Raw genomic sequence first — 21,584 nt, 5'->3', positions numbered from 1 at the left:
TCAGATGGCAAGATCTGTTTGATTAAATTATGCCAAAAGAAAATATATCGCCCCAAATGATGATTGATAGCTTAAAGCTTAGAGCTGAAAAATACAATATTGAACATTGTTTTGCAAATACATTCATGATGCTCTATGATCGAACGGCAATCGAATTTATTGAACCATTCAAGATTGCTTACACGTTCTCGTGCGATCAGCAATATATTACTATTTGAAGAATTATTTTCATAAATTGTTATAAAATTTTACACACTATCTTTTTACTCGACTCTCGCATAGTCGTCTTGTCTTGGCGACACAGAATTCGCAAAGTACTAATTATTTTACTCAAACAAAGTAAAACTGAACTCGTTGGTAAAGACTTTATGATATAATAAATGTGTGTCTTTATTTTTTGAGCTTTTACGAAATAACCTAGTAGCTTTAGGTTAGACGACCCAGTCGATATACACTCTTCTCCGGTTGGTTACGGCGAACTTGCGTACGCACTAACGAATTTTGTACAAAAGTCTCAGAACAATTCATTTTATAAAAATCCGAACATGTCTAAGAAAAGGGTTCAAGATAGCCATGTCACACGAGTACCAGTAGATAGCAATGTTAAAGAGATGTAATTTCGGAAATAAATATTCACAAAATTCAGTAACTTGTTTGTCCAATGATGAATCATACAATAGCATACTATATTTATTATTATTAATCATACTGAATAGTTTAGATTCCGATTCAATTGATGATACTATATACTTGAAAGTGGTTATTTAAGCTACGTTGAATCAAACCGAGGAGCTGCTGTCCTGAAAGATGACGATGTTGAATAACAACGAACAGGGATCTTCAGGTGTGCCGAATGCTGCCGAGTATCACACCACAGCTTTCCAAAACCTTTAACAGTCGGTTTCACAAATGTGTTGCACAAATGCACACAAAACTGATCACGATTATCTATATATGTCAGTCTGGTATCTGATCTTTACCTCCCGAATGCGCAGTTGCTTAAAGTGATCTTCTTTTATTTGCTTGCTATGAATGAAGGATCTTCAAACACCATTGAACAAAAATAAAATCCAAACGATGCACTTTCAGGAGCACCAATCACACACATACACACTAGTACGAAACGGCTTTCGTTGAATTTCGAGTGTATAACTGCCAGAAGGAAGCACAATGATGTTTTTCTTCTATCCTTCAATCCTTTTAGTTATTCAACCCAGAAGATGTTAGTTGGATTTTCAAAAATCAAATAGTTAAGAGATGTTGTTTGGAGTGTTGGTGTGTATGTGAAACCAGAGTTAGATATCGTAGGCTTTCTTGCGTCGCTTGCTGCGCACTTCCCACCGCAGTAAAAAATCCTCGAACGAGTGACAGCGCTTCCTGTTTTGAAAGCGGTCACACCAGCGTGAGGACTGAATCCTGACGGCTAATGAAGCCGAGAGTGCCTTCTACGGATTACTCGATAACGGTTGTATCTTCACGAATAAGTATTTCAACAATCTCCTCTTCAACATTATCTGGATCAGCCTCCAGTGTGTCTGTGTCGATATCTAGAAAGCGGAAAAAGAAAAATGTCACATCGAACAAATTCAATGTAAACAGAGCTCCACTTACTGTTTCTCAACTGCATACGACGATACTTCTGATCCTCCCACTCCTTGACACGCTTCGAGCGGTACTCGGTAAACTGCTCCCGTAACTTCGCGCGCTTCTCGATCAATTCCTTCGAGGCGCGGGTCATTCGCAAACGATCCTTGCTCTCGAACTGTGAGTAGTACTTCTTCAGATTTTTGCGAATCTCCTTCTGCTTGGCTTCCGTTAGCAGCGTCGGTGGTCGCGGTCGCCACAGGAAAAGCATAAAGTTCTTTAAGTTCACGCGTTTCAATATACGTCCTTGGAACGACCACATGTAGTAACCCTGGTCTTCTTTCGCCTGTAAGGAAATAATAAAGAACACTACGTAAGCAACTATCACGACAGCAAATTTTTAAAACTGATCATTCATGAACCTGTACAGAACAAGCATCGCCCGAAAACGACATGACAGTTGATGGATAGGTTTAAAAACCTTTGAAATACTTGTTCAACGAGTTTGCTATAGGAGGTCAAACTAAGAGAGCTTTCTGGGCATGATTCAAAGAAAGTTCCCTAATGGGTACTCCAAAATTTACATTTACAATTTATATGTGTACCACATTGAACCACTCACCTTTCCAGATGTTCCTGTCACAACGTATCGGCCAGTCGGATCCCATTCGACCTCCGATGCCCGGTAATGATCGCCCGTCTTCATGATGGAGAAATCGTTCGTGTCAACGAACTCGAATGCACCCATCTGCAGATTTGCAAGCACAATGAACTGGCCTCGTGGAGACCAGAACAAATGGCTACAAACCTTCTTCTCCATCTTTTTCACTAATACCGGCTCTTGACCTTTGTTAGTTTCGTAGAAGCTCACGTTAGCGGATGCTGGTTCACCATGGATGATGGAGAACTTAGATCCTACCGGTTCCCAGGCAAAGGCAAGAATCGTTTCCTTCACTTCGACCGAATCCACTGGAATGTCCTTTTCGCGCATGTGGAAGATTTCAAAGTTGTAAAACATACCCAGGAATTTCACATCCGAATCCTTTTTGTCCTTCTTTTCTTTTTTCGATTTCGAGAACCGATCGACCTTCACACACAGATAATCGCCGGACTTTTGCCAATGAATCTTGCAATCCGCTACGTTGAACAAATTCTTTGTGCGAAGTTCCGTCTTTTTCGGGATGGCTAGCAGTGTCACCTTGGCAGGAACGTCCACCTCCTCTGCCACCCAATAGGCTATGATATTATCCGTCGGTGACCAGCTGAAGTTGCGGATACCTTCCACCTTGATGGACTTCATGTCCAGCAGGAAGAAGGTGGTCGTGTCGTAGATCTGAATCTGACTGTCGATCAATCTGGCCACGTACCGATCGTCATGCGACCAGCGCAGCATCGATGCGTTCGACATGCCATCAGAAACGAAGGCTCGCTTCTCGGCTCCAGTTCGAATGTCCCAGATGACGATTTTTTGCCCGTTCGGTCCATATGTCACTAAATACTGCTCACACGGCGAGATATCGACAAATTGAGCGTTACCGTGCGGGAATTTGTTCACTTTCACGAAGTTCGATCCACCCCAGATGATGACACCCTGCTTGTGGAACGTCACGATGTACGTTCCTTTCGGGGACCACTTCACGTACGTATCAGTGAAACGCTCTCGCTTCAGCAATTCCGTCGGTTCGGGTTGGGTGTTCTGGCAGAATTGAACCTGCACCGAGCCAGGCACCGTTTCCGAAACAACGCAGAATTGATCCTGCGCGTCCGGTTCCGACAGGAAGTTGTACAAATCGTTCTGCACCTTGTACGGTTGCGGCTGGGGTGGAGACCACTCTTTAGGGATGTCGGAATACTTCTGGAAGTCCGAAAACCGATTCACCAACAGCGTAAAATGCTTATCCAGACGGTGATTGTTCAACGATTTCACCGCCTCTTCGGCACTTTCGAGGTTCTTGTACTCGATGAACGCGTAACCCTTGGTATTGTCTTCCTCATCCTTCGGGTAGTGCACATTGACGATTGTGCCGGCGTGCTTGAAGATCTTCTCAATAATGCCCTTTAGCTTCAGGAAGCGGGACGCTCCGACTACGGGCATATTATCGACTACTATCACGTTTTCCACGCCATCGGATTCACACGGTTTTTGCTTCAGAAAATCCCCGAGCAGCTCTGAAAGGTGAACAAAAAAAGCGTTAATTTTTCTAATCCTTAAATAGTCGCTGACAATATACAGTTTTCCGATCAACCTAGCTCCCGGTTGAGTAATGTAAGCGCTTTCGCCCAAATATGTCGTTAAAAATCATCTACGTATGCACAAACCAATACCAGCGCAGCTCCCGGCATCTGCATCATCATCGGTCGGGTGCGATAGCGCGGGGGTATAGGCCAAATGAAACCTACCTTCGTCCGAAACATCGTCCACAAATCCCTCCGGATCATCGAAGTTGGGTTCCTCTTCGAAGTCCTGTTCCTCTCCTTTCTTTTTAGCCATCCTGGGCTGCCAAAATTCGTCGATTCAAGCGAAAATCCGGAGCGCACGGCAGGGAAAAATTCGCGACGTTTGACACTTGATACCGGAAAGGAATGAGAGGCGACGTCCAATCCGTACGGTTGGTAACACGGTAAGCGCGCCAGTCGTAAAGTCGTAAACGTCAGCGTGACAATTATATCACAAACGACATTCTCCGGTGATTGTTTTATCAAATGTTTTAAGATTCTCGCAGGCGGAAAGGTTCAAATGTTATTAATAAAAACCCTAGAAAACAATATAGTAGCACAACTTTAAATATATATTATTTTATTTCTAAGTTTTTTGTTAAATTCCAATTGGTGCAATGTTTCACATAAGAAAAATTTCATGTTTCCGATTTTGTCAACACTGTCACTGGTGACAACAGATTCGTGTCGAAAAAGAAACAGAAAAGAGATAGACGATCGGCGAAAGAAAATGTCAATAAAGTGGCTAGCGCTAGATATTTTTGCTGAAAATATTTTCTATTGAAACGCTTTTCTACGACCTCGTATGAATAAATTGTTTTTATTCTTATCCATCATTTGTGTGCTCAGTTAACTAAAGCATAGGTTGTTTTAATGGTGCATCTTACTGGAAGAGGATGGTGGGTAGATTGTTGTTGTTCTATCCCTCCTAAACTGAATCCCTTCGCTGCATTCCTATGATAAGGGCTTGCAAAGCTAGTAATTGAAATGACCTTTCTGCTGACGACTGGCGTGTTTTGATTTTTCTCACAGGGTGCCAATATTTCCCAACTTGAGCGTGACATCGGGTCAGACCAATTTCCGCCGAACGAGCATTACTTCGGTCTGGTCAATGTAAGTTAACAAACCCATTCAGCAAAGACTCCTATGCCACTATACTTTATATCACTGGCCTTTTTCAGTTCGGTAACACCTGCTATAGCAATTCGGTGCTACAAGCTCTCTACTTTTGCCGGCCATTCCGGGAGAAAGTACTAGAATACAAGGCAAAAAACAGGCGCACGAAGGAGACGCTCCTGTCATGCCTGGCTGACCTCTTCTACAGCATTGCAACGCAGAAGAAAAAGGTGGGGTCTATAGCACCCAAAAAATTCATCGCTCGGTTGCGCAAGGAAAAGGAAGAGTTCGACAACTACATGCAGCAGGATGCCCACGAGTTCCTTAACTTTCTTATTAACCATATAAACGAAATCATCCTTGCGGAACGCAACCAGGCAAAGGCGGGCGGTGCCGGAAGTAAAGCGAGTGGTACCGGCAACGGCTCTGCCGGTGCAAGCGTCATTGCAAATGGAGCAAGCCCTCAGGATAATACTAGCAACAGTACCGAACCGACGTGGGTGCACGAAATATTTCAGGGAATTTTGACGAGTGAGACACGTTGCCTCAACTGCGAAACGGTCAGCAGCAAGGACGAGAATTTCTTCGACCTGCAGGTCGACGTAGATCAGAACACCAGCATAACGCACTGCTTGCGATGCTTCAGCAACACAGAGACATTGTGTAGTGATAACAAATTCAAATGTGATAACTGTTGTAGCTATCAAGAAGCGCAGAAACGAATGCGCGTCAAAAAGCTGCCCATGATACTGGCCTTGCATTTGAAACGGTTCAAGTACATGGAACAATACAATCGACACATAAAAGTCTCGCATCGAGTAGTATTCCCACTCGAACTGAGGCTCTTCAATACGGTACGATACTCCGTAGATACGATACTGCGGGTTTGTTTCAGTTGTCAAAACTTGTGCCATTTAATTTTGTTCTTCTTTCGCAGTCCGACGATGCAGTCAACCCGGACCGGTTGTACGATCTTATGGCGGTAGTCATTCACTGCGGTTCGGGTCCAAACCGTGGCCATTACATCAGTATTGTAAAAAGCCATGGCTTCTGGTTGCTGTTTGATGATGATATGGTTGATGTGAGTGCAGGATTTCAATTCATTTTTGGCTAAAAACTATAACCCTTGCTTTTGTTTTACAGAAAATTGAAGCTTCCACCATTGAAGACTTTTACGGGTTGACGTCGGACATACAAAAATCCTCGGAAACCGGTTATATTCTATTTTATCAGTCACGCGACTGTGCGTAGAATCTAGGATGGAACAACAAGAGGCTCGGCGAATCAGTGTCCAATCTTTTTAACTATTTTTACAGTCTAAAATAGACAACCTGATTATATGTTTTTGCTAGCATTTTGGAGCACGCGTTGGCAGATCGTTATCAGAGTTTTTCAAAGAACAGACATAGATCGGCTTACAGGAAGTGCATAAAGCACGTCTGTCTTACGAATAAGCCCGCAGCCAGCAAAGAGCAAAAAGTGCAAAGGACAGGGCGCTAGATTAGTTGAGTTAATGACTTTGTTTTGTTAATTTATTTATTTTGTATTAGATGTATAATATGAAATTATATATTGATGCTCATGGCCTGTATATAAAGTTAAGTCACGTACACCAGATCAGTATGGGTTCTTCTTTAGCCATCAATTTCAATTCGACACGTTTCAGATGTTAGCCTAGCATGTGATTCTTATTGTTATCGATACGGTACGAGGACAAAGAAAAAAAGAAACATCATACGCTAAACTGAAAAGATGCTTAAAACAAAAGAAATTGCACGAAATTATGAGCACATTAATCAAACAAATATGGCCAGACAACAAGGAAACGAGCAGAAAACTATAACGTCCTCAACAGACAGTCGAATCAGGAGAAAAACAAAGATAATGCACGTTGTTTTCGTAGCATGGTCCTGTGTGCACGTAGTTTTGTGTATTTGCTACTCCTGCATTAGATTGGCATATGGTAAACGATGCATGCGGAAATAATGAGAAGTATTTGTAAGAACTAACAGTATGAACCGAATTTGTGGTGGCCCAATAATTAACACTCATGCAAAATAAATTAAAAATTGGACTTTTAAATATTCATCGTTGTCGATAAAAGATAATGAAGAATAGTCTTGCAAGAGTAAATAGAAAGTTAGTAAGATCGACGAAAAGCATCTTGCCTCAATCACTCGCGAAATGAGCCGTGAAGTCATGTTTAAAATGCCAATAATGATAGAAATACAAATTCGAAAAAAAAAACGCTTATGGTATATGATTCCGTTCTTTGTTTCGTCGTAATCGAGAAATCTGAATGCAGAAATATGTGGAACTTTCTCAATTCCTTAAATTTTATAAAGCCTGAAATTTCTAGAGGATATAGAGAAACGTTTTTACTCATGTGCGTTGTTGCACTGTCTACTCAAAATAACTGAACACATAATCAATTTGAGTATCACGAGTTGTATTATCGATGTACTTCATAAAAAATAACCTTAGCTTTTGTTTCTTTTCTAGAACTACACCAAAGCCGTGATAACACAATATTTATCATCCCACAAGCAGACAATAACTAGCTTAAGCCACAAATTCATACGGAATCGGGGCCAGGAAGATGGGCTCCGGTGGGTTCTTGATGACCTGAGCCTGGCGCGGCTGTTTCGGCTTACGCTTTAGCGACACCTTAAACTTCGGCATGTTGCGAGCCTTGATCGCCCGGCGTTTCTCGTCGTTTTCCTTCACACGTTTCAGGAAATCCTCACGGCAGCGGGAAGGATTCACATGCTCGACGCGTACGTTGATGCGCTTAGGTAGAATCTTTCCACGAACGCGCTTGTTTACGATGACGCCTAACGCGTGCTTCGTGACATTGTAGACGCGTCCAGTTTTACCATGATACGCCTTGTAGGGCATGCCCTTATGTACAGCTCCGTGTCCCTGAGAAACGAAAGCGACACAAAAACTTCCTTTATTAATCTCAATCCACATCAATGCATCGATCATGAAAGTGGTCTCATTCTTCCATTAGTTTGTGCTGACAATTAATCAACGTACCTTGATATCAACGTAATCTCCGGACTTGTAGACCTTCATGTAGGTGGACAGCGGGATGGTGCCATGCTTGCGGAATCCCCGGGAGAACATATCCCGAGTTCCTCGACGATAACCCTTGGAGTTCGTCATGTTGACTGTCGGTAGGCTTTACGGTTGTGAAACGACTTAACTAAAACAGGATAAGAAACAAACAGAGGTAAGAAACATTACAGCTAACAATGTTGCATGTTAACGAAATCCAGATTGTTTTCCCGGTTCGTGGCAAACGCAGACGTCTTGACAGGCCAAGCACGCATTCACTGCTTTGGCTCAGTCGGCACAAATGCGAAGGTGGCACAGCCATTCCCAGCGAAAGTAGGAACTGAATTTGACGACCATCGAACAAAACAATGTTTCACAAACAATTTACATCATTCGGAAAGAGCTATAAGCAGTATTTAATCACGAATAACCGATTAAAACATTATCTTTTCCCTCGATACGTACTGTCAACTTCACGGATGCCGAAGAAAAGGTTGAATATTGAGTGATCTCTGTTGTCAACGAATGGTGGCAGCACTGATATCCGGCTGTCAATGTAAAAGTTAGGGCTGCTTCAAATACAGCTATTGTGTCGTAGATTTTTCACTCCTATGCCCTTAGCAGCTCCATGAAAGATTTCAATATACAAAGGAATTTAAAAAACGACAAAAATTATGCGACGGTAATATCTGAAATATATTAATGTTTTACACAAAAATATGTTCAGAATAAATTAATAGACTACTATGATTGATGAATTATGGGTGTACTAGGTTAGTGTAGAAATACTCGTCATCGACACTGTAAAAATATTTATGAACTTAATTAGTAATGTAATAAATGTAATTTAAATAAGAATCTTAATTCTTGATCTTGTTAATTTTGTTTTGAATTTTGCTGATTTTGATTTTAAATTAATATAGAAGATTACAAAGCCCAACGATTGACGCTATTTTGTGCGTAGAAACTTAAATTGATGGGAAGAACGACACAGCTGAGAGCAATAAAATGAGTACTGTAAACATAGATGACGATTCTGTAGTGATACTGTTGTTTACCAATACCGTGGGTGCAAATCAAACGATTTAATTGACTGAAAATATAAGTGTAAATAGTTGGACGCGCATTCCTTAGATTTTATTATATCTCCGTGTTTCGGAGGGATGTTATTTATTCGTACAATCTCATGAGCTAGGTTTTGAAATTCGTAATAAATAATTTCCTTTGTGTAAATGAAACCTCATTAGAAGTTCAAGAAAAGAGTAAAGCTTGACAGTAGCGATACTTTCAGTGTTTTTCTACACAAAAGCTTGCAGAGATAATTCAGTCGTAAACCAGTACAAAATAATTACATTGTCTTAGACATGGATCATTTAGAAGTAATTTGATTCAATGAATCTCTTTTGAACTGCAGGTTTATTGATATTCATGTTTTGTTTCTAGCCCTCCTTCCAAGATGACCGCAGGCTTTGGCTAGGAAATTTGGACAGTCGAATTACTGAGTAAGTAGAGCTCTATGGCTATACATGAGAGCGATTATTCACTAAACTTTATGGCTGAGCAAACCCCGATTAACCGTTCATCCTATTTTTTCCGAATTGCCACCAATCGGTATCAACTACTGAAAATCGTGCAAAAATACGGCAAAATTGAAAAGTTCGACATGCTGTTTCATCGTTCCGGACCGCTAGCAGGCTATCCCAGAGGATACGCCTTTGTAACCTACGAAAATGTAAGTCATGCCGCTTTGAGTAGTGAATTCAAATACTTATAACTTCTTGGATCTATTATAGCATGAAGATTCAGAATCTGCCCTACGCAGGCTGGATGGCAAAATGGTTGGAGAGAAAACGATCGTTGTACGATGGGCAAAACATGTGAACCGTGAAGAAGGAGACAAAGCGAAGCCAAAAATCGAGATTCCTTGTCTGGCAGGTGGTTCCAAAGGAGGTGCCAACGGGCCACTTAGTCAACAGACAAAAATACAAGCCCTCGAAGCTAAGCTAAAAATGTTGGAGAGCAGATCCGACGATCTCGTTATCAACAGGTCGACTACTTCCGAACGACCCATTATCGAGCGCTACCAGTACAACATAAATCAACCGCAGCGAGCGGATCAGAAGATGAAACGGTCACATCACATGGGTGGCCACGGCCGCGGCGGAAACCGAAACGCTCCATACAGAAGTTCACACCGCCATAAATAAGGCCCAAAAGTGAGATTGATCGAGAATACTCTTAATTTTAAAATAATTACTTACAAGTCAGAGGATTATTTGCTATAGATGAGAAATAAAAAATGTGAAATGTGTGAACTAGTAAGCTAAATCTTTTACTCCGACAATAGTTGACAGTTTTGCACTAGCAAGACATCTTATTCTTTCATTTGATACTTGAACTTTCCTCGCATATGCTTTGGTACCGGTACTACGCCAGGACACGGCAGCTGACCTGGGATTTCGCAAATGCAGTGCTTCATACAACCAACACCAAAGTTTGCTGGATTATCCTGCTTCTCAGCAAGTTTTGCTTCCGCCTTTAGGACATCTCTATATAACGAGTGATAAATTAAACGTTATGTTTTTAACAACAGATTCGCAAATATTACTTACTCGGATTTCCCCACAACCGTAGTTAAATGTTGAATAATTTCCTGCCTGTTTTTACTATCAATATCAATTAACATTTGTTTCCCGTTTTCTAATTGAGGAAAATATAATCATTGGTTTATAAATCACGCATGTTAAGGATAATCTAAATGCGCTTACCAAAATAACATCGAATAAATGGAGAAGGAGTCATATTTTTAAATGTTACCACTTGCACCTTTGGGTTTTTGTACTGTATTTGAGGTATGTTCCAAAAAACAAAATCCCTGAAATGTATAGCTCAAATGTTATTATATACGGTTGTTTCAGGTGCGTTCTTCGAACCTACCTGGCTCCCTCATGATGTTCACCGTAAGTATTGTAATTTACGCTAAAGATTTTAACTTTGTCTTTTAACATTAGTTGGCAGGCATTCAGGTATTGTAAAGATCTCCTGATCGGAGCTTTACCTTTCATGAAAGGCATTTTGAAAACGGAAGTAAAGCGGGTCTGAACTTATTGCAAAAATCAAAGGAAAATCTATTTGGCTCGTTAATAATTTAATATATATTAAAAAATAGTAGACACTTTGCGTAAGAGTATGGTTCAAATGTGGTTTGATTTGTTTAGGAAAACATGAAAGTTGACATTAGGTGTCAGATCCGTCATTTGTTTATTTCACTACCAATCAATTTCTGAATTTTTGTAAGAAATTTGAATGCACTTTGAGTTTAGACAAAGTAATATATTTTTAATCTAGACATATAACTAAATAGAGGATCGTTCGATTCAAAACATTGAAAATCAAAGTTATCTTTCTCTATTTTATAGTATTTCTGTCATCCTCGTTACTACTTGATGAAAAGTGATCATTGCCATATCATTACCTTGGGATTCGTAACGTCAAAATGGAAGTCAAAACCGGGATAAGACGTCAGTCGAAAAACTTGTTTTGTCATTGCGAAGATACAAATATCATTCGTTTCTGCCGATATTTGTTGGATTTATTCAATCTTCTGCGTTTAAAGTCTATCACCGAACCTGCAGGATGCCTTCGGAACTCAGTACTACCAAAGTGATTGTGCATCCGCTGGTGTTGCTCAGCGTGGTGGACCATTTCAATCGTATGGGCAAGATTGGCAATCAGAAACGCGTTGTAGGTGTTCTGCTTGGGTGCTGGCGTGCGAAGGGTGTTTTGGATGTTTCGAACAGTTTTGCAGGTATGTACATTAAGCATGGCTACTAGTCTGAAAATGGAACAAAACACATTCACACTTTTGTTTTCAGTTCCGTTTGACGAGGATGACAAAGATAAATCGGTCTGGTTTTTGGACCACGACTACCTGGAAAACATGTACGGCATGTTCAAAAAGGTGAATGCCCGCGAGCGTGTTGTAGGCTGGTATCATACGGGGCCAAAACTGTGCCAGAACGATATCGCCATCAATGAACTGATCAGACGCTACTGTCCCAATTCAGTTCTGGTAATAATCGATGCTAAACCGAAAGATCTGGGTCTTCCGACGGAAGCGTACATCGCTGTGGAGGAAGTGCACGACGATGGGTCTCCCACATCGAAGACATTTGAACACGTCCCTAGCGAGATCGGCGCAGAAGAGGCCGAAGAAGTAGGTGTGGAGCATCTACTGCGTGACATTAAGGACACCACCGTTGGCAGTCTCTCGCAGAAGATTACAAACCAGCTTCTGGGTCTGAAAGGTCTCAACGCTCAACTGCGAGACATAAAAAATTATCTTCTCAAAGTTGGCAATGGTCAGCTGCCGGTGAATCATCAGATTGTGTATCAGCTGCAGGACATCCTGAATCTGTTACCGGATATAGCACAGGAAAACTTCACCGATACGTTGTACGTGAAGACAAACGATCAGATGCTTGTGGTTTATCTTGCATCGCTAGTACGATCCATCATTGCTTTGCACAACTTGATCAATAATAAGCTCACGAATCGAGATGCAGAAGAAGGTAAGAAGAGCGATGACGCAAAGGATAAAAAGACTCAGGAAAGCAAAGATGCTGCGTCGGACAAGGACAAAACAAAAAAGGATAGTGAGAAAGATGGCAAGAAGGAGGACGCTAAAGCAGAGAAAGTGAAAGACGAGAAGAAGAAGTAACGTTAATGTTGTATTTTTCTGTTTAAGGAGCGTACTTTTTTCAGTAACAAAATAAATGAAATTTAAATGATCCTAAGCACTGCAAATGAGAACATATCAATTCTATTAACATGTCGAATCTCGAACAAAGGCCAAAATACGTTAAAGATGGCATATAGCTGGACAGTTATAGTATATTTTTAATCTTTTGAATGTTGCCGTATTAATTGTTGCGATATTTTCAAAAGTTTATAGCAGTATGAATCTACGAATTCCTGACCTCAAGTAGGAAATATTTTGAAATTGATTACATGATTTTATTATTATATCGTATAGCATTGAAAATTGTTTAGTTTTCCTCATTGCTAAAATTTAGAATAAAACATGAAAGCATAATTTTTTATTACTAAATTAATTTTTATATCATTTATTACTTATCCTTATTTTTATATTTATATTTTACATTTATATTTATACTTATTTTTATATCATTTATTACTTATTTTATATCATTTATACTTATCATTTATTACTAAATTTAATATTTTTGTATCAATTGTATGACCAGCTAAGCGCTATAGCATTATAAAATAATTCCGTCTGATAGGGTTGATGCACAGTCTACTGCGTGGGCTTATTTCAACCGCATGAAGTAAGCAAATTCGTGGTATAAATACGCTGTTTCATTGACAGCAATCGTTCTAAATATCGTTCCGTGTGCTTTAGAAGTGATTTCAAGTGCAGCAGATACACATTTTCTACCGGACTGTACATGGTTCGGTGAAATTCGTATATTCGCGTACAATATTGTTTCGCCTGGTGAGTAGTAGAACTGTTACGGATAATCTGTATTAGGTTCCGCACGAGAAGCTTCGGGCATGATCGTGGAAGAAAGTGTCCATCGCATCGAAACCCGGTGTCATTCATTATCTCGGTTTATGTTCGTGATGCTAATAACACTATGACTGTGTTGCTCCACGCTTATCGGTTTAACGTTTTTGGTATTCTCTTTATCCGATTGTTTGCAGGAAGTGCGATTGCACCTTGTAGGTATTCCCAAGGACAGACCATAGCTGCTATTCTGTCCGTCGCGCAGTAATAAACGAAAGTGAGGTTAAGAAACAAGCGTAGTGCGTAGTCCCGTCGCGCGTGGTATTTACAAGTTCTTCCCGACATCTGTCAAACGGGCCAGTGCAGAAACTGCGCTGGAAGCACTAAAGTGAAACCCCAAACATCAGCATAAGCTTTGTCCGGTGTTGGTGATGTTTGGAAGAGCTGCCTTAGCAAATTGAGTACACGATGTCCTCGCCGTTGGATCAGGCCGAAATATTGAGCGGCAACGACTTGTCGCGCATCTTTCAGCTATGGGACGAAAAACATTCCGTAGCGGGCTACGATCCAGAACCGATCGTAACTCGACTGGCGGAGTTGTTCGAAGCCGAAATCGAAGCATACATGATGAAAGACCCGGACCCATTTGACGAGAGGCATCCCTCCCGCACGGATCCCAACTGCGAGCTTGGCCGTATGCTAAAGTCGCTCTTCCGTAAGGACCATTTCATGACGCGGCTTGTGAATGATTATTTGCGAGACAACTTCTTCACCCGGCAGAACGTGCAGCAAAGCTCCCATCCGCTAAATGTGGCCGCTTGTCGATTAATTTTAGTCATCATGCCCGGACTAGACACGTCGGCCGTGTTCCAGGTAGAGTACGATCATCTGATCAAGCGGCTGTATGCTTGGGCCGAATCAAGTCCGGAACCGCTCCAGAGCTATGCGACTGGATTGCTGGGAGCGGCGATGGAAGTTCAAGAGATAGCCGTCAGCTTTCGGGAGCAAAATATTCGCCTCCTTCCGATTATGTTGAACCGTTTGCACAAGCTACAGCAACAGCATTTGCTTGCCGAAAACCGGAAGCCTGGAACGTCTAGGGCAAGTTCTCCAAAGGTCGTCGCGCAAGAACCAGGATCAACGCCGTCGGCAGCACCTCCAAAGCAGGATGGAAAGCAGGAAGATGCATCCAACATGGATTTATCAGCAGCCGATAATGGATCTTCGGATATGGAAAATGATGTATTGGTGTTGTATAACCCTATAGACGATAATTCAATGGAGCTGGAAGAGAACGATCAAAATATATCACTCACACGTAAGGGAAGACGTGGGATCATGATCCCTATTTACCCTGTAACAATCGCTACGAGCCAGATGTTGATACTGCACTACCTTACACCCATGGGCGAGTATCAGGAGTTCCTGCCACACGTGTTCGAGCACAACGCGATGCATCTTATTTTTCGCTACATCGAACATCTCAATTCCAAGGACACCTGTCTGGCGTTCGAGGCGCTGAAATATCTTGCCTCGCTGTTGTGCCACAAAAAGTTTTCGCTTGAATTCATCGCCAACGGTGGCCTGGAAAGGTTGCTGAAGATACCTCGACCGAGCCTGGCGGCGACGGGTGTCTCAATTGCGTTCTATTACCTAGCCTACTGTGAGGATGCCATGGAGCGCATTTGTCAAATGCCCCGCGAAATCATCACCGAGATGGTGTCGTACGCGCTCTGGCTGTTGGCGTGCCCGCATGACTCGGGCCGCTGCCATGCAACGATGTTTTTCGGGTTGAGTTGCCAGTTCAAGATAATTCTGGACGAGTTCGACAAACAGGATGGCATCCGGAGGCTGTACAATGTGATAGCGGTGCTGCCGGTGCTAGTTGTTTCCGATGACTATCAGATGAACGAGGATGAGGAGGCAGCTGAGCGGCAGGTGATACGGCACGTGTGCGTGGCTTTGAAAAAGTACTTCGAAAACCATCTGTACTACAAATACATCCAAGTGACGCGCCAACAGGAACCATCCGGCACCGTATCACAGCCCGTATTCAAGGCTGTCAAGAACTCGCCAGAGGTGATCAGCCAGCAGATAACCACGCTGCAGGAGCTACTACCAATGAAAGCACACTGGGCACCCGTGGACGAGCTGCTAAAGGTGGGCGGCGTTAATTTACTGCTGAGAATCATTTCTCTGACATTCGAATGGAGCTACAGTGGACGGTAAGTAGTCGGCCGCAAAGGTTTACATGAATGAGTAGTTTCTCAAGTGTTCAGATTAATCGTAACGTATGGCTTGTATTCTTCCAGCGGCGACACGGTACGTTACGCGCTGGACGCGCTCAGCGTATGCACCGTGATATCTCGCGTGCATCACGTGTTCGTGGAAACCATCGATTATCATGAGGGAACAACCACTGGAATAAGCATTTTGCTTAGCGCGGTCGACGGAGATGTTGCAGATACCGAGGTGCAGAAGTCGGCCTTGGCACTGCTGGTGCATTTGGTATGTGCACCGATTCATCGGCCAAGCGGGTCCGTTGCACGATTCGGCTCGGCGAAAAAGCGCATGCCGAACAAGAGCAGCGAGGAATTGATTCAGAAGGTTTGGGAAAGTGTTCGTTCAAACAATGGCATCCTGGTGCTGTTGGCGTTGATGCACATCAAAGTGCCAATAACGGATGCGGATTGTATTCGCGGGATGGCCTGTCGTGCGCTTGCTGGGTTGGCCCGATCGGAAACTGTAAGACAGATCGTTGGAAAACTGCCACTTTTCGTCCATGGGGAGCTACAAAGTAAGCAATATACACACACTGGAACGATGTATGCTGAAGATAAAAAATCGGCTTGTTTACTAATGTTTCATTTTTTGTTCGCTTGGTGTAGGTTTAATGCGAGATCCGATACTGCAGGAAAAACGGGTTGAACATGTGCAGTTCCAGAAGTATGCTCTGGAGTTAATGGAGCGCGTATCGGGGAAATTGGACACGTTCGGTAACCAGCTAGACACATCTCTGTCGGATATCCACAAAGCGAACGTGGTCGCCCAGACGCGTATACAATTCAATGAACAACAGTTGTACCAACTCTTATATCAACACTTTGTCACCAGCGGGTTAAAAGAGACGGCAAGCACACTACTGAAAGAGGCGGGCCTCAGCTCAACGATGCTGCAAAATGCGCCCCATTTATCGCTATCGAATCCAGCGTCTTCCATATCACGCTCGGCCGCTTCGCTGCACTCCCCGTTCGTGTTCCGATCGCCTAACACAAGCATAATTCAGCGATCGCGAATCAGGAGTCGTACGGTGGACTCATCATTCAACGTAACAACAGCGCAAGCAAACCTGCAGGCAGCCCTTGCTGCAGCGAGTATAGAAACCCCGAACAATAATACGCCCCCCACCTCTAGTGCCAGCGGATCTGTGAATGCCAACGGGAATGGAACGCTTGATATGGCACTTGATGGGGAAACACCTTCCATCGATCCCTCGGAACCGCTTGCGCCTATAAAGCTGATAAAAAAGCACAGCGGACCGAATGGTTGCAGCAATCAAAATGGCCATCCGGGTTCGAATGGGGTTGTTGCAACGCCTGCCGATATGAACCGTTCCACTTCGTCGAGTACGTCGCAACGATCGTTGCAGAAACAAATTTGTCCTACCGACGCGACGAATTTCCTGCTGTTAGCTACGACTTCCTCGAAAACGCTACCGACCGAACCGACACCACCCACGAACAGCATAACGCTAAACTCGATCATCACTGAGTACCTTACGAATCAGCATGCCCTCTGCAAGCATCCGATGTCCACCTGTCCTCCATTTGATTTGTTTAAACCCCACAAGTGTCCCGATCCGCGTCCCAATCGCATGTCCGGATTAGCTAACAACTTTACGGCTCGATTTTACCGCCGGCAAGCGGGATTCACCTCTCGGAGGTTTGATCGCCGATTGGTACATTCGAGCTTTTCCGCCTCCAGAATGCTGCGTACGCCCGAGTTGGACTACTGCTTTACCGCCTGTGATTTTACGGTATGTGTGGCACCAGAGAGAGAGAAAGAGAATGATTAATAACCTAATGTTATGGTATAACCTAATTCTGTAAATCCGTTATTTATCTGCTTGTTACAGCCATGTGGTACGAAGCTGATTATCGGATCGCAATCGGGTGAGGTAAAAATTTTCAACCTCAACGATACGAACGAGGAGCACAGCTTTAGCTGTCACGAGGCGGCCGTTGCGTCTACGAAATGCAGCAAAGACGGCTCGTTATTGCTCACGTCAGCACTTTGGCGATATCCAATATCAGCGCTATGGACGCTCGAGGACAATCGGTTAACACAAAAGCTCCTGTGGGACGAGGAAGACTACGTGGAGTTTGCCAATCTATCCTCCGATAAGGTGTTGGCTACGACCAATGAGGTATGTTAGTGAAACCCTAGCTTCATTTTTCTATCGTGGATGCAACAGTGCATAATTATATACTAAATATGTTTTTTCCAATTTCCTATAGATTGTCACTATCTACGACATTCACACGGGTCAAAAGCTAATGAAATTCGAACCGGCCATCGCAAACCATTACACGAAAAATCGTGCCACATTCTGTCCAACGGACGAGCTTATCCTATCAGACGGTGTGCTCTGGGATGTGACGTCCGGCAAGGAAATTCACAAGTTTGACAAGCTGAATCAGAACATTTCGGGTGTGTTTCATCCAAATGGGCTCGAAATCGTAGAAAACACCGAAGTATGGGACCTTAGGACGTTCCATTTGCTCCGCACGGTGCCATCGTTGGACCAAACGCACGTGAAGTTCTCACCGCAGAACGTGATGTACGGCTTGACACTGGAGAAGGAGGAATCGGAGGTGACGGAAGTCGCCGCGTACCAGACGAGCTTCAAGGTGCTGGATAGTTATGATTACTCGAGCATTGCCACAATCGACGTGAAGCGCAATATCTCTGACCTAGCCGTCAATCGGTATGGCAGCCAGATAGCCGTCGTGGAGAATCAGGGCATGTTCAACTCGGTACAAGAGTCGGTGGTACGCATCTACAGCGTGGGTCGAAAGAAAAACATCGGCGATGATCAAGATGAAGAGGACGAGGAGATGGAAAACTCGGAGGATAATTCTATATCGGAAACGGAATCTGTGGGTAAGTGAGAACACGCTATCATGCGTCTAATTGGCAATAGATTAATTAAAGGGAATTAATCTCTTGCCGCTAAGAACATTAAAAAACTATGAAAAGTAATTAGATCGTCGGCACTCTTCCCCAACTGTCCCGCTAAACACAACTTTTTTTTGTTTAAACTCGCCCTGAAACCCTTTTGTATAACATAACATCTTTTGGTTGGCCCAGAACATGTTCAGTTAGCGTATGTGATGGCTTTTCTGTTGGTAACGAAAGTATGATTTAAAGTTATTCATTTTTCGTTCATTTTGACTCGTATCATAGTTTTTATTAAATTTAAAGATTTCTCATAGTTCATAGTTTTGTTTTAATTTAAAGTTTCTTTAAAGAGTCCTAAAGAGATTTTAAATTTAAAGAAATTTTCTTTTCTTACGCATTTGTACACTAAGAAGTTGGTTTTCTGAACTGGAACTCACGAACAATTATTGATTACGTGTTATTTTTTTGTTCTAATCGATTCTTGCAAATTTAAATTCATTTGATGTGTTATGCATTATTCTTTTTCTATGTATATATTGATTTGTAATTCATTATGTAGCATTTTTTGTACTGAAATTTTGGTTGTAATTTTAATGATATTTTCCCTTCCGCGAAGGAAAAAACTGCTTGGTTTATATTTTTGCTCTTTTTCTCTCCTTTCCATGTTCTTTGTATATATTTGCTCGAATCCCTCCTATACAATTGCGGGTGCACGTAATCAATATCTTAACATGCAAATCTTAACTACGCAAAACCAATAGCTCTTGAATACGAATGAACGCCAAAAAATCCACCAACCATTCGCACCTTTCCCACGTACTCATTACAGTCTTCCGGAATATTAGAGGCGAAAACAATGGCGGACAGCGCCGTGGGCGACGGCGGGGGCGAATCTTAGTGCCTCAAGACGTTCAAATGCACGATCTAAATGATGATGATGAAGATATTGATGATGATAATGATGATGATGATGATGATGATGATGATGATGATGATGATGATGACCTTTTGCAAACAGGTTCTTCTTCGTCGAACAGCGATGAAGACGGAGACGAGGACGACGATAACGATGATGATGACGACGACGATGGTGACGGTGATAACAACAATGACGAGGAGGATGGTGATGAAGATGAGGAACATGATGGTGGCGGTGACGATTCCGATGATTCGTCCTGGACGACGGCATCGGATGTGGAAGATTATCTGTTTGGATATCGCTGAACCCGGCGTGAAAGCATCGTACGTGTGTGTGTGCGCCCTACGCTAGTTTGATCGAGGATAACGAGTGCCTGCGTGTGTGAGTTTGTCTAGTTGTTTCCCGTTCTGCTCGATTCCTAAAATAAAAGGCAAATAACAAACAGATGATGCAAATGATACGAAATGTTACGCTGGGTTTCGTAGTGCAGCAAGTTTGCGCAGCATAATTGCTCCATTCGTTAGCCTCCACGCAATGCGGACGTTGAGCAAGTTTAAGACATAGCGCGCTATTGATTTTGTTTGAATTTTGTTGTCTTGTACAGTAGCTTTAATATTCGAGGTGTATAAAAGAAGATATGTAAAAACAAACATCTAAAAGAAGTTGCGGCAAGAAATGAAACCGGGTTCGGGAATATGGATTTACAGAATGATATCGTTTTAATACTGGAGCATGTGCGATAGTTATCAGCTTTTTTCTGTAGTAGATGCAGTTTGCAGAAACATACGGCAAGGAGGACATCTGAAACCAGCAGAGCACGTGAATCCTTGTCGTCATACTATTCATAGAGATGTACCAGATGTGATCTTGTTAGTTAGTCTGTCAGATGCATTATTTAATTTTAAATGTGTTTTCAACAGTCAATGAACTATATTTTCAAATTATCTGTTCGTTTTGTTTGTCTAATTTTGTCTAAATATTGAGTTCCGTTTCATGGTAACTAATTTCTTACGAAATAATAAGAAAAACGATCCTATCGTAAGCATGGATAAACCTCGGATGTATTGTTCAAGTCTATTTATGAAACAAATACAAACAATATATAATTTATTTGCTAAGTGCTCAGAATTGTTTGTGTTTTAAATCGAATCGTGTGAGAGATTCGAAAGCGTTGCGCATCCTTTACTGTTGTTTCATCGGAGAATATTATTTGGACGCAGGCAGCCTTTCTTAAAATGGTCGGCTTCTGGCGGATAAAGTTGCTACTTCCAAAGCTTGGCTATTCTTTTTGGAAACCAGCGATTGCTTTTGGAGTAAAAGTAACCTTGCCTGGTTTTTCATTGGCAGCAGATACATTACTCATTACATGCAGTAGCGTTCCAGCCTGTAAATAAGACACCCAAAAGCCAACCGTGTACAAAAAGCCTAAGATTCATCATCAATTTGCTGCCATCATGGTGTGCAAATTGAGTCCGGCAAGGGAACTGTGACACGTAGTTCAGCATAGCAGTGGTACCGTAGTGATGTTTTATATTTATATAAGTAGGATTTTTAACGAAATAAATTCAAACCGTCTGTAGAGTTTGAAAAGCTATCATCTGCCACATTGGAACCAACAACACGACCGTATTTGAAAGAACATAAGTTTATGTAATTTTGAGCAAACGTTGGTGACACTTTTGTTACTCGACTTTGTCTCTTATGTCGTTTATCAGTTCATGTCGAAATAAACATCTTAAGGAATTTATTCAATCTTAATCTTATCAAAAGTATCGACTCATGATTTTAGTAAAAAAATCTCGCAAATTTAAATTATTATTCGTTTGTTGAGACATTGAGAGTAAATTTCCTTCGAATGTTCGACTCAATTTCTCTACCAGAAACACGTTAGGCAGACATTAGGGAGAATAATCATATATTTCATAAAGTTGAGCAAAGCTAACTGGCTACGTCAAACTGTAAGCACACGGTAGTTAA

At 42.2% G+C, this 21,584-nt stretch overlaps 7 protein-coding genes across 7 annotated transcripts; 4 read left to right on the top strand and 3 right to left on the bottom strand.

Annotated features, from left to right (window-relative positions):
• Positions 1–650: 650 nt before the first annotated feature.
• LOC128721597 (eukaryotic translation initiation factor 3 subunit B) lies at positions 651–4,148 on the bottom strand. Its single transcript, XM_053815366.1, has 4 exons — positions 3,985–4,148; positions 2,207–3,753; positions 1,612–1,930; positions 651–1,547 (listed from the first exon to the last, which is right to left on the bottom strand). The coding sequence occupies exons 1-4, from the start codon at positions 4,073–4,075 to the stop codon at positions 1,453–1,455; spliced, it is 2,052 nt and encodes a 683-aa protein (XP_053671341.1). The 5' UTR covers positions 4,076–4,148; the 3' UTR covers positions 651–1,452.
• Positions 4,149–4,597: 449 nt separating this feature from the next.
• LOC128720049 (ubiquitin carboxyl-terminal hydrolase 46) lies at positions 4,598–6,208 on the top strand. The gene is made up of 5 exons (XM_053813695.1): positions 4,598–4,700; positions 4,834–4,914; positions 4,983–5,771; positions 5,855–5,998; positions 6,061–6,208. The coding sequence occupies exons 1-5, from the start codon at positions 4,698–4,700 to the stop codon at positions 6,166–6,168; spliced, it is 1,125 nt and encodes a 374-aa protein (XP_053669670.1). The 5' UTR covers positions 4,598–4,697; the 3' UTR covers positions 6,169–6,208.
• Positions 6,209–7,349: 1,141 nt separating this feature from the next.
• On the bottom strand, positions 7,350–8,484 carry LOC128722173 (60S ribosomal protein L21). The gene is made up of 3 exons (XM_053816013.1): positions 8,443–8,484; positions 7,957–8,125; positions 7,350–7,839 (listed from the first exon to the last, which is right to left on the bottom strand). The coding sequence occupies exons 2-3, from the start codon at positions 8,083–8,085 to the stop codon at positions 7,480–7,482; spliced, it is 489 nt and encodes a 162-aa protein (XP_053671988.1). The 5' UTR covers positions 8,086–8,125; positions 8,443–8,484; the 3' UTR covers positions 7,350–7,479.
• Positions 8,485–9,243: 759 nt separating this feature from the next.
• Positions 9,244–10,282, top strand: LOC128730831 (probable RNA-binding protein 18). The gene is made up of 4 exons (XM_053823912.1): positions 9,244–9,356; positions 9,421–9,479; positions 9,589–9,709; positions 9,771–10,282. Exons 1-4 carry the CDS (start codon positions 9,342–9,344, stop codon positions 10,182–10,184), a joined length of 609 nt encoding a protein of 202 aa, XP_053679887.1. The 5' UTR covers positions 9,244–9,341; the 3' UTR covers positions 10,185–10,282.
• LOC128730832 (probable 28S ribosomal protein S25, mitochondrial) lies at positions 10,222–11,051 on the bottom strand. Its single transcript, XM_053823913.1, has 4 exons — positions 10,915–11,051; positions 10,746–10,852; positions 10,590–10,677; positions 10,222–10,526 (listed from the first exon to the last, which is right to left on the bottom strand). Exons 1-4 carry the CDS (start codon positions 11,049–11,051, stop codon positions 10,352–10,354), a joined length of 507 nt encoding a protein of 168 aa, XP_053679888.1. The 3' UTR covers positions 10,222–10,351.
• Positions 11,052–11,613: 562 nt separating this feature from the next.
• On the top strand, positions 11,614–12,767 carry LOC128730912 (26S proteasome non-ATPase regulatory subunit 7). Its single transcript, XM_053824002.1, has 2 exons — positions 11,614–11,785; positions 11,853–12,767. Exons 1-2 carry the CDS (start codon positions 11,614–11,616, stop codon positions 12,695–12,697), a joined length of 1,017 nt encoding a protein of 338 aa, XP_053679977.1. The 3' UTR covers positions 12,698–12,767.
• Positions 12,768–13,975: 1,208 nt separating this feature from the next.
• LOC128720363 (protein mahjong) lies at positions 13,976–19,944 on the top strand. Its single transcript, XM_053814029.1, has 6 exons — positions 13,976–15,732; positions 15,820–16,304; positions 16,396–17,543; positions 17,643–17,933; positions 18,025–18,670; positions 19,707–19,944. Exons 1-6 carry the CDS (start codon positions 13,976–13,978, stop codon positions 19,910–19,912), a joined length of 4,533 nt encoding a protein of 1,510 aa, XP_053670004.1. The 3' UTR covers positions 19,913–19,944.
• The last annotated feature ends 1,640 nt before the right edge of the window (positions 19,945–21,584 follow it).

The sequence above is a fragment of the Anopheles nili genome, chromosome 2 (assembly GCF_943737925.1).
Source record: "Anopheles nili chromosome 2, idAnoNiliSN_F5_01, whole genome shotgun sequence".
Lineage (NCBI taxonomy): Eukaryota > Metazoa > Arthropoda > Insecta > Diptera > Culicidae > Anopheles > Anopheles nili.
This window is presented reverse-complemented; position numbering and strand designations above follow the sequence as displayed.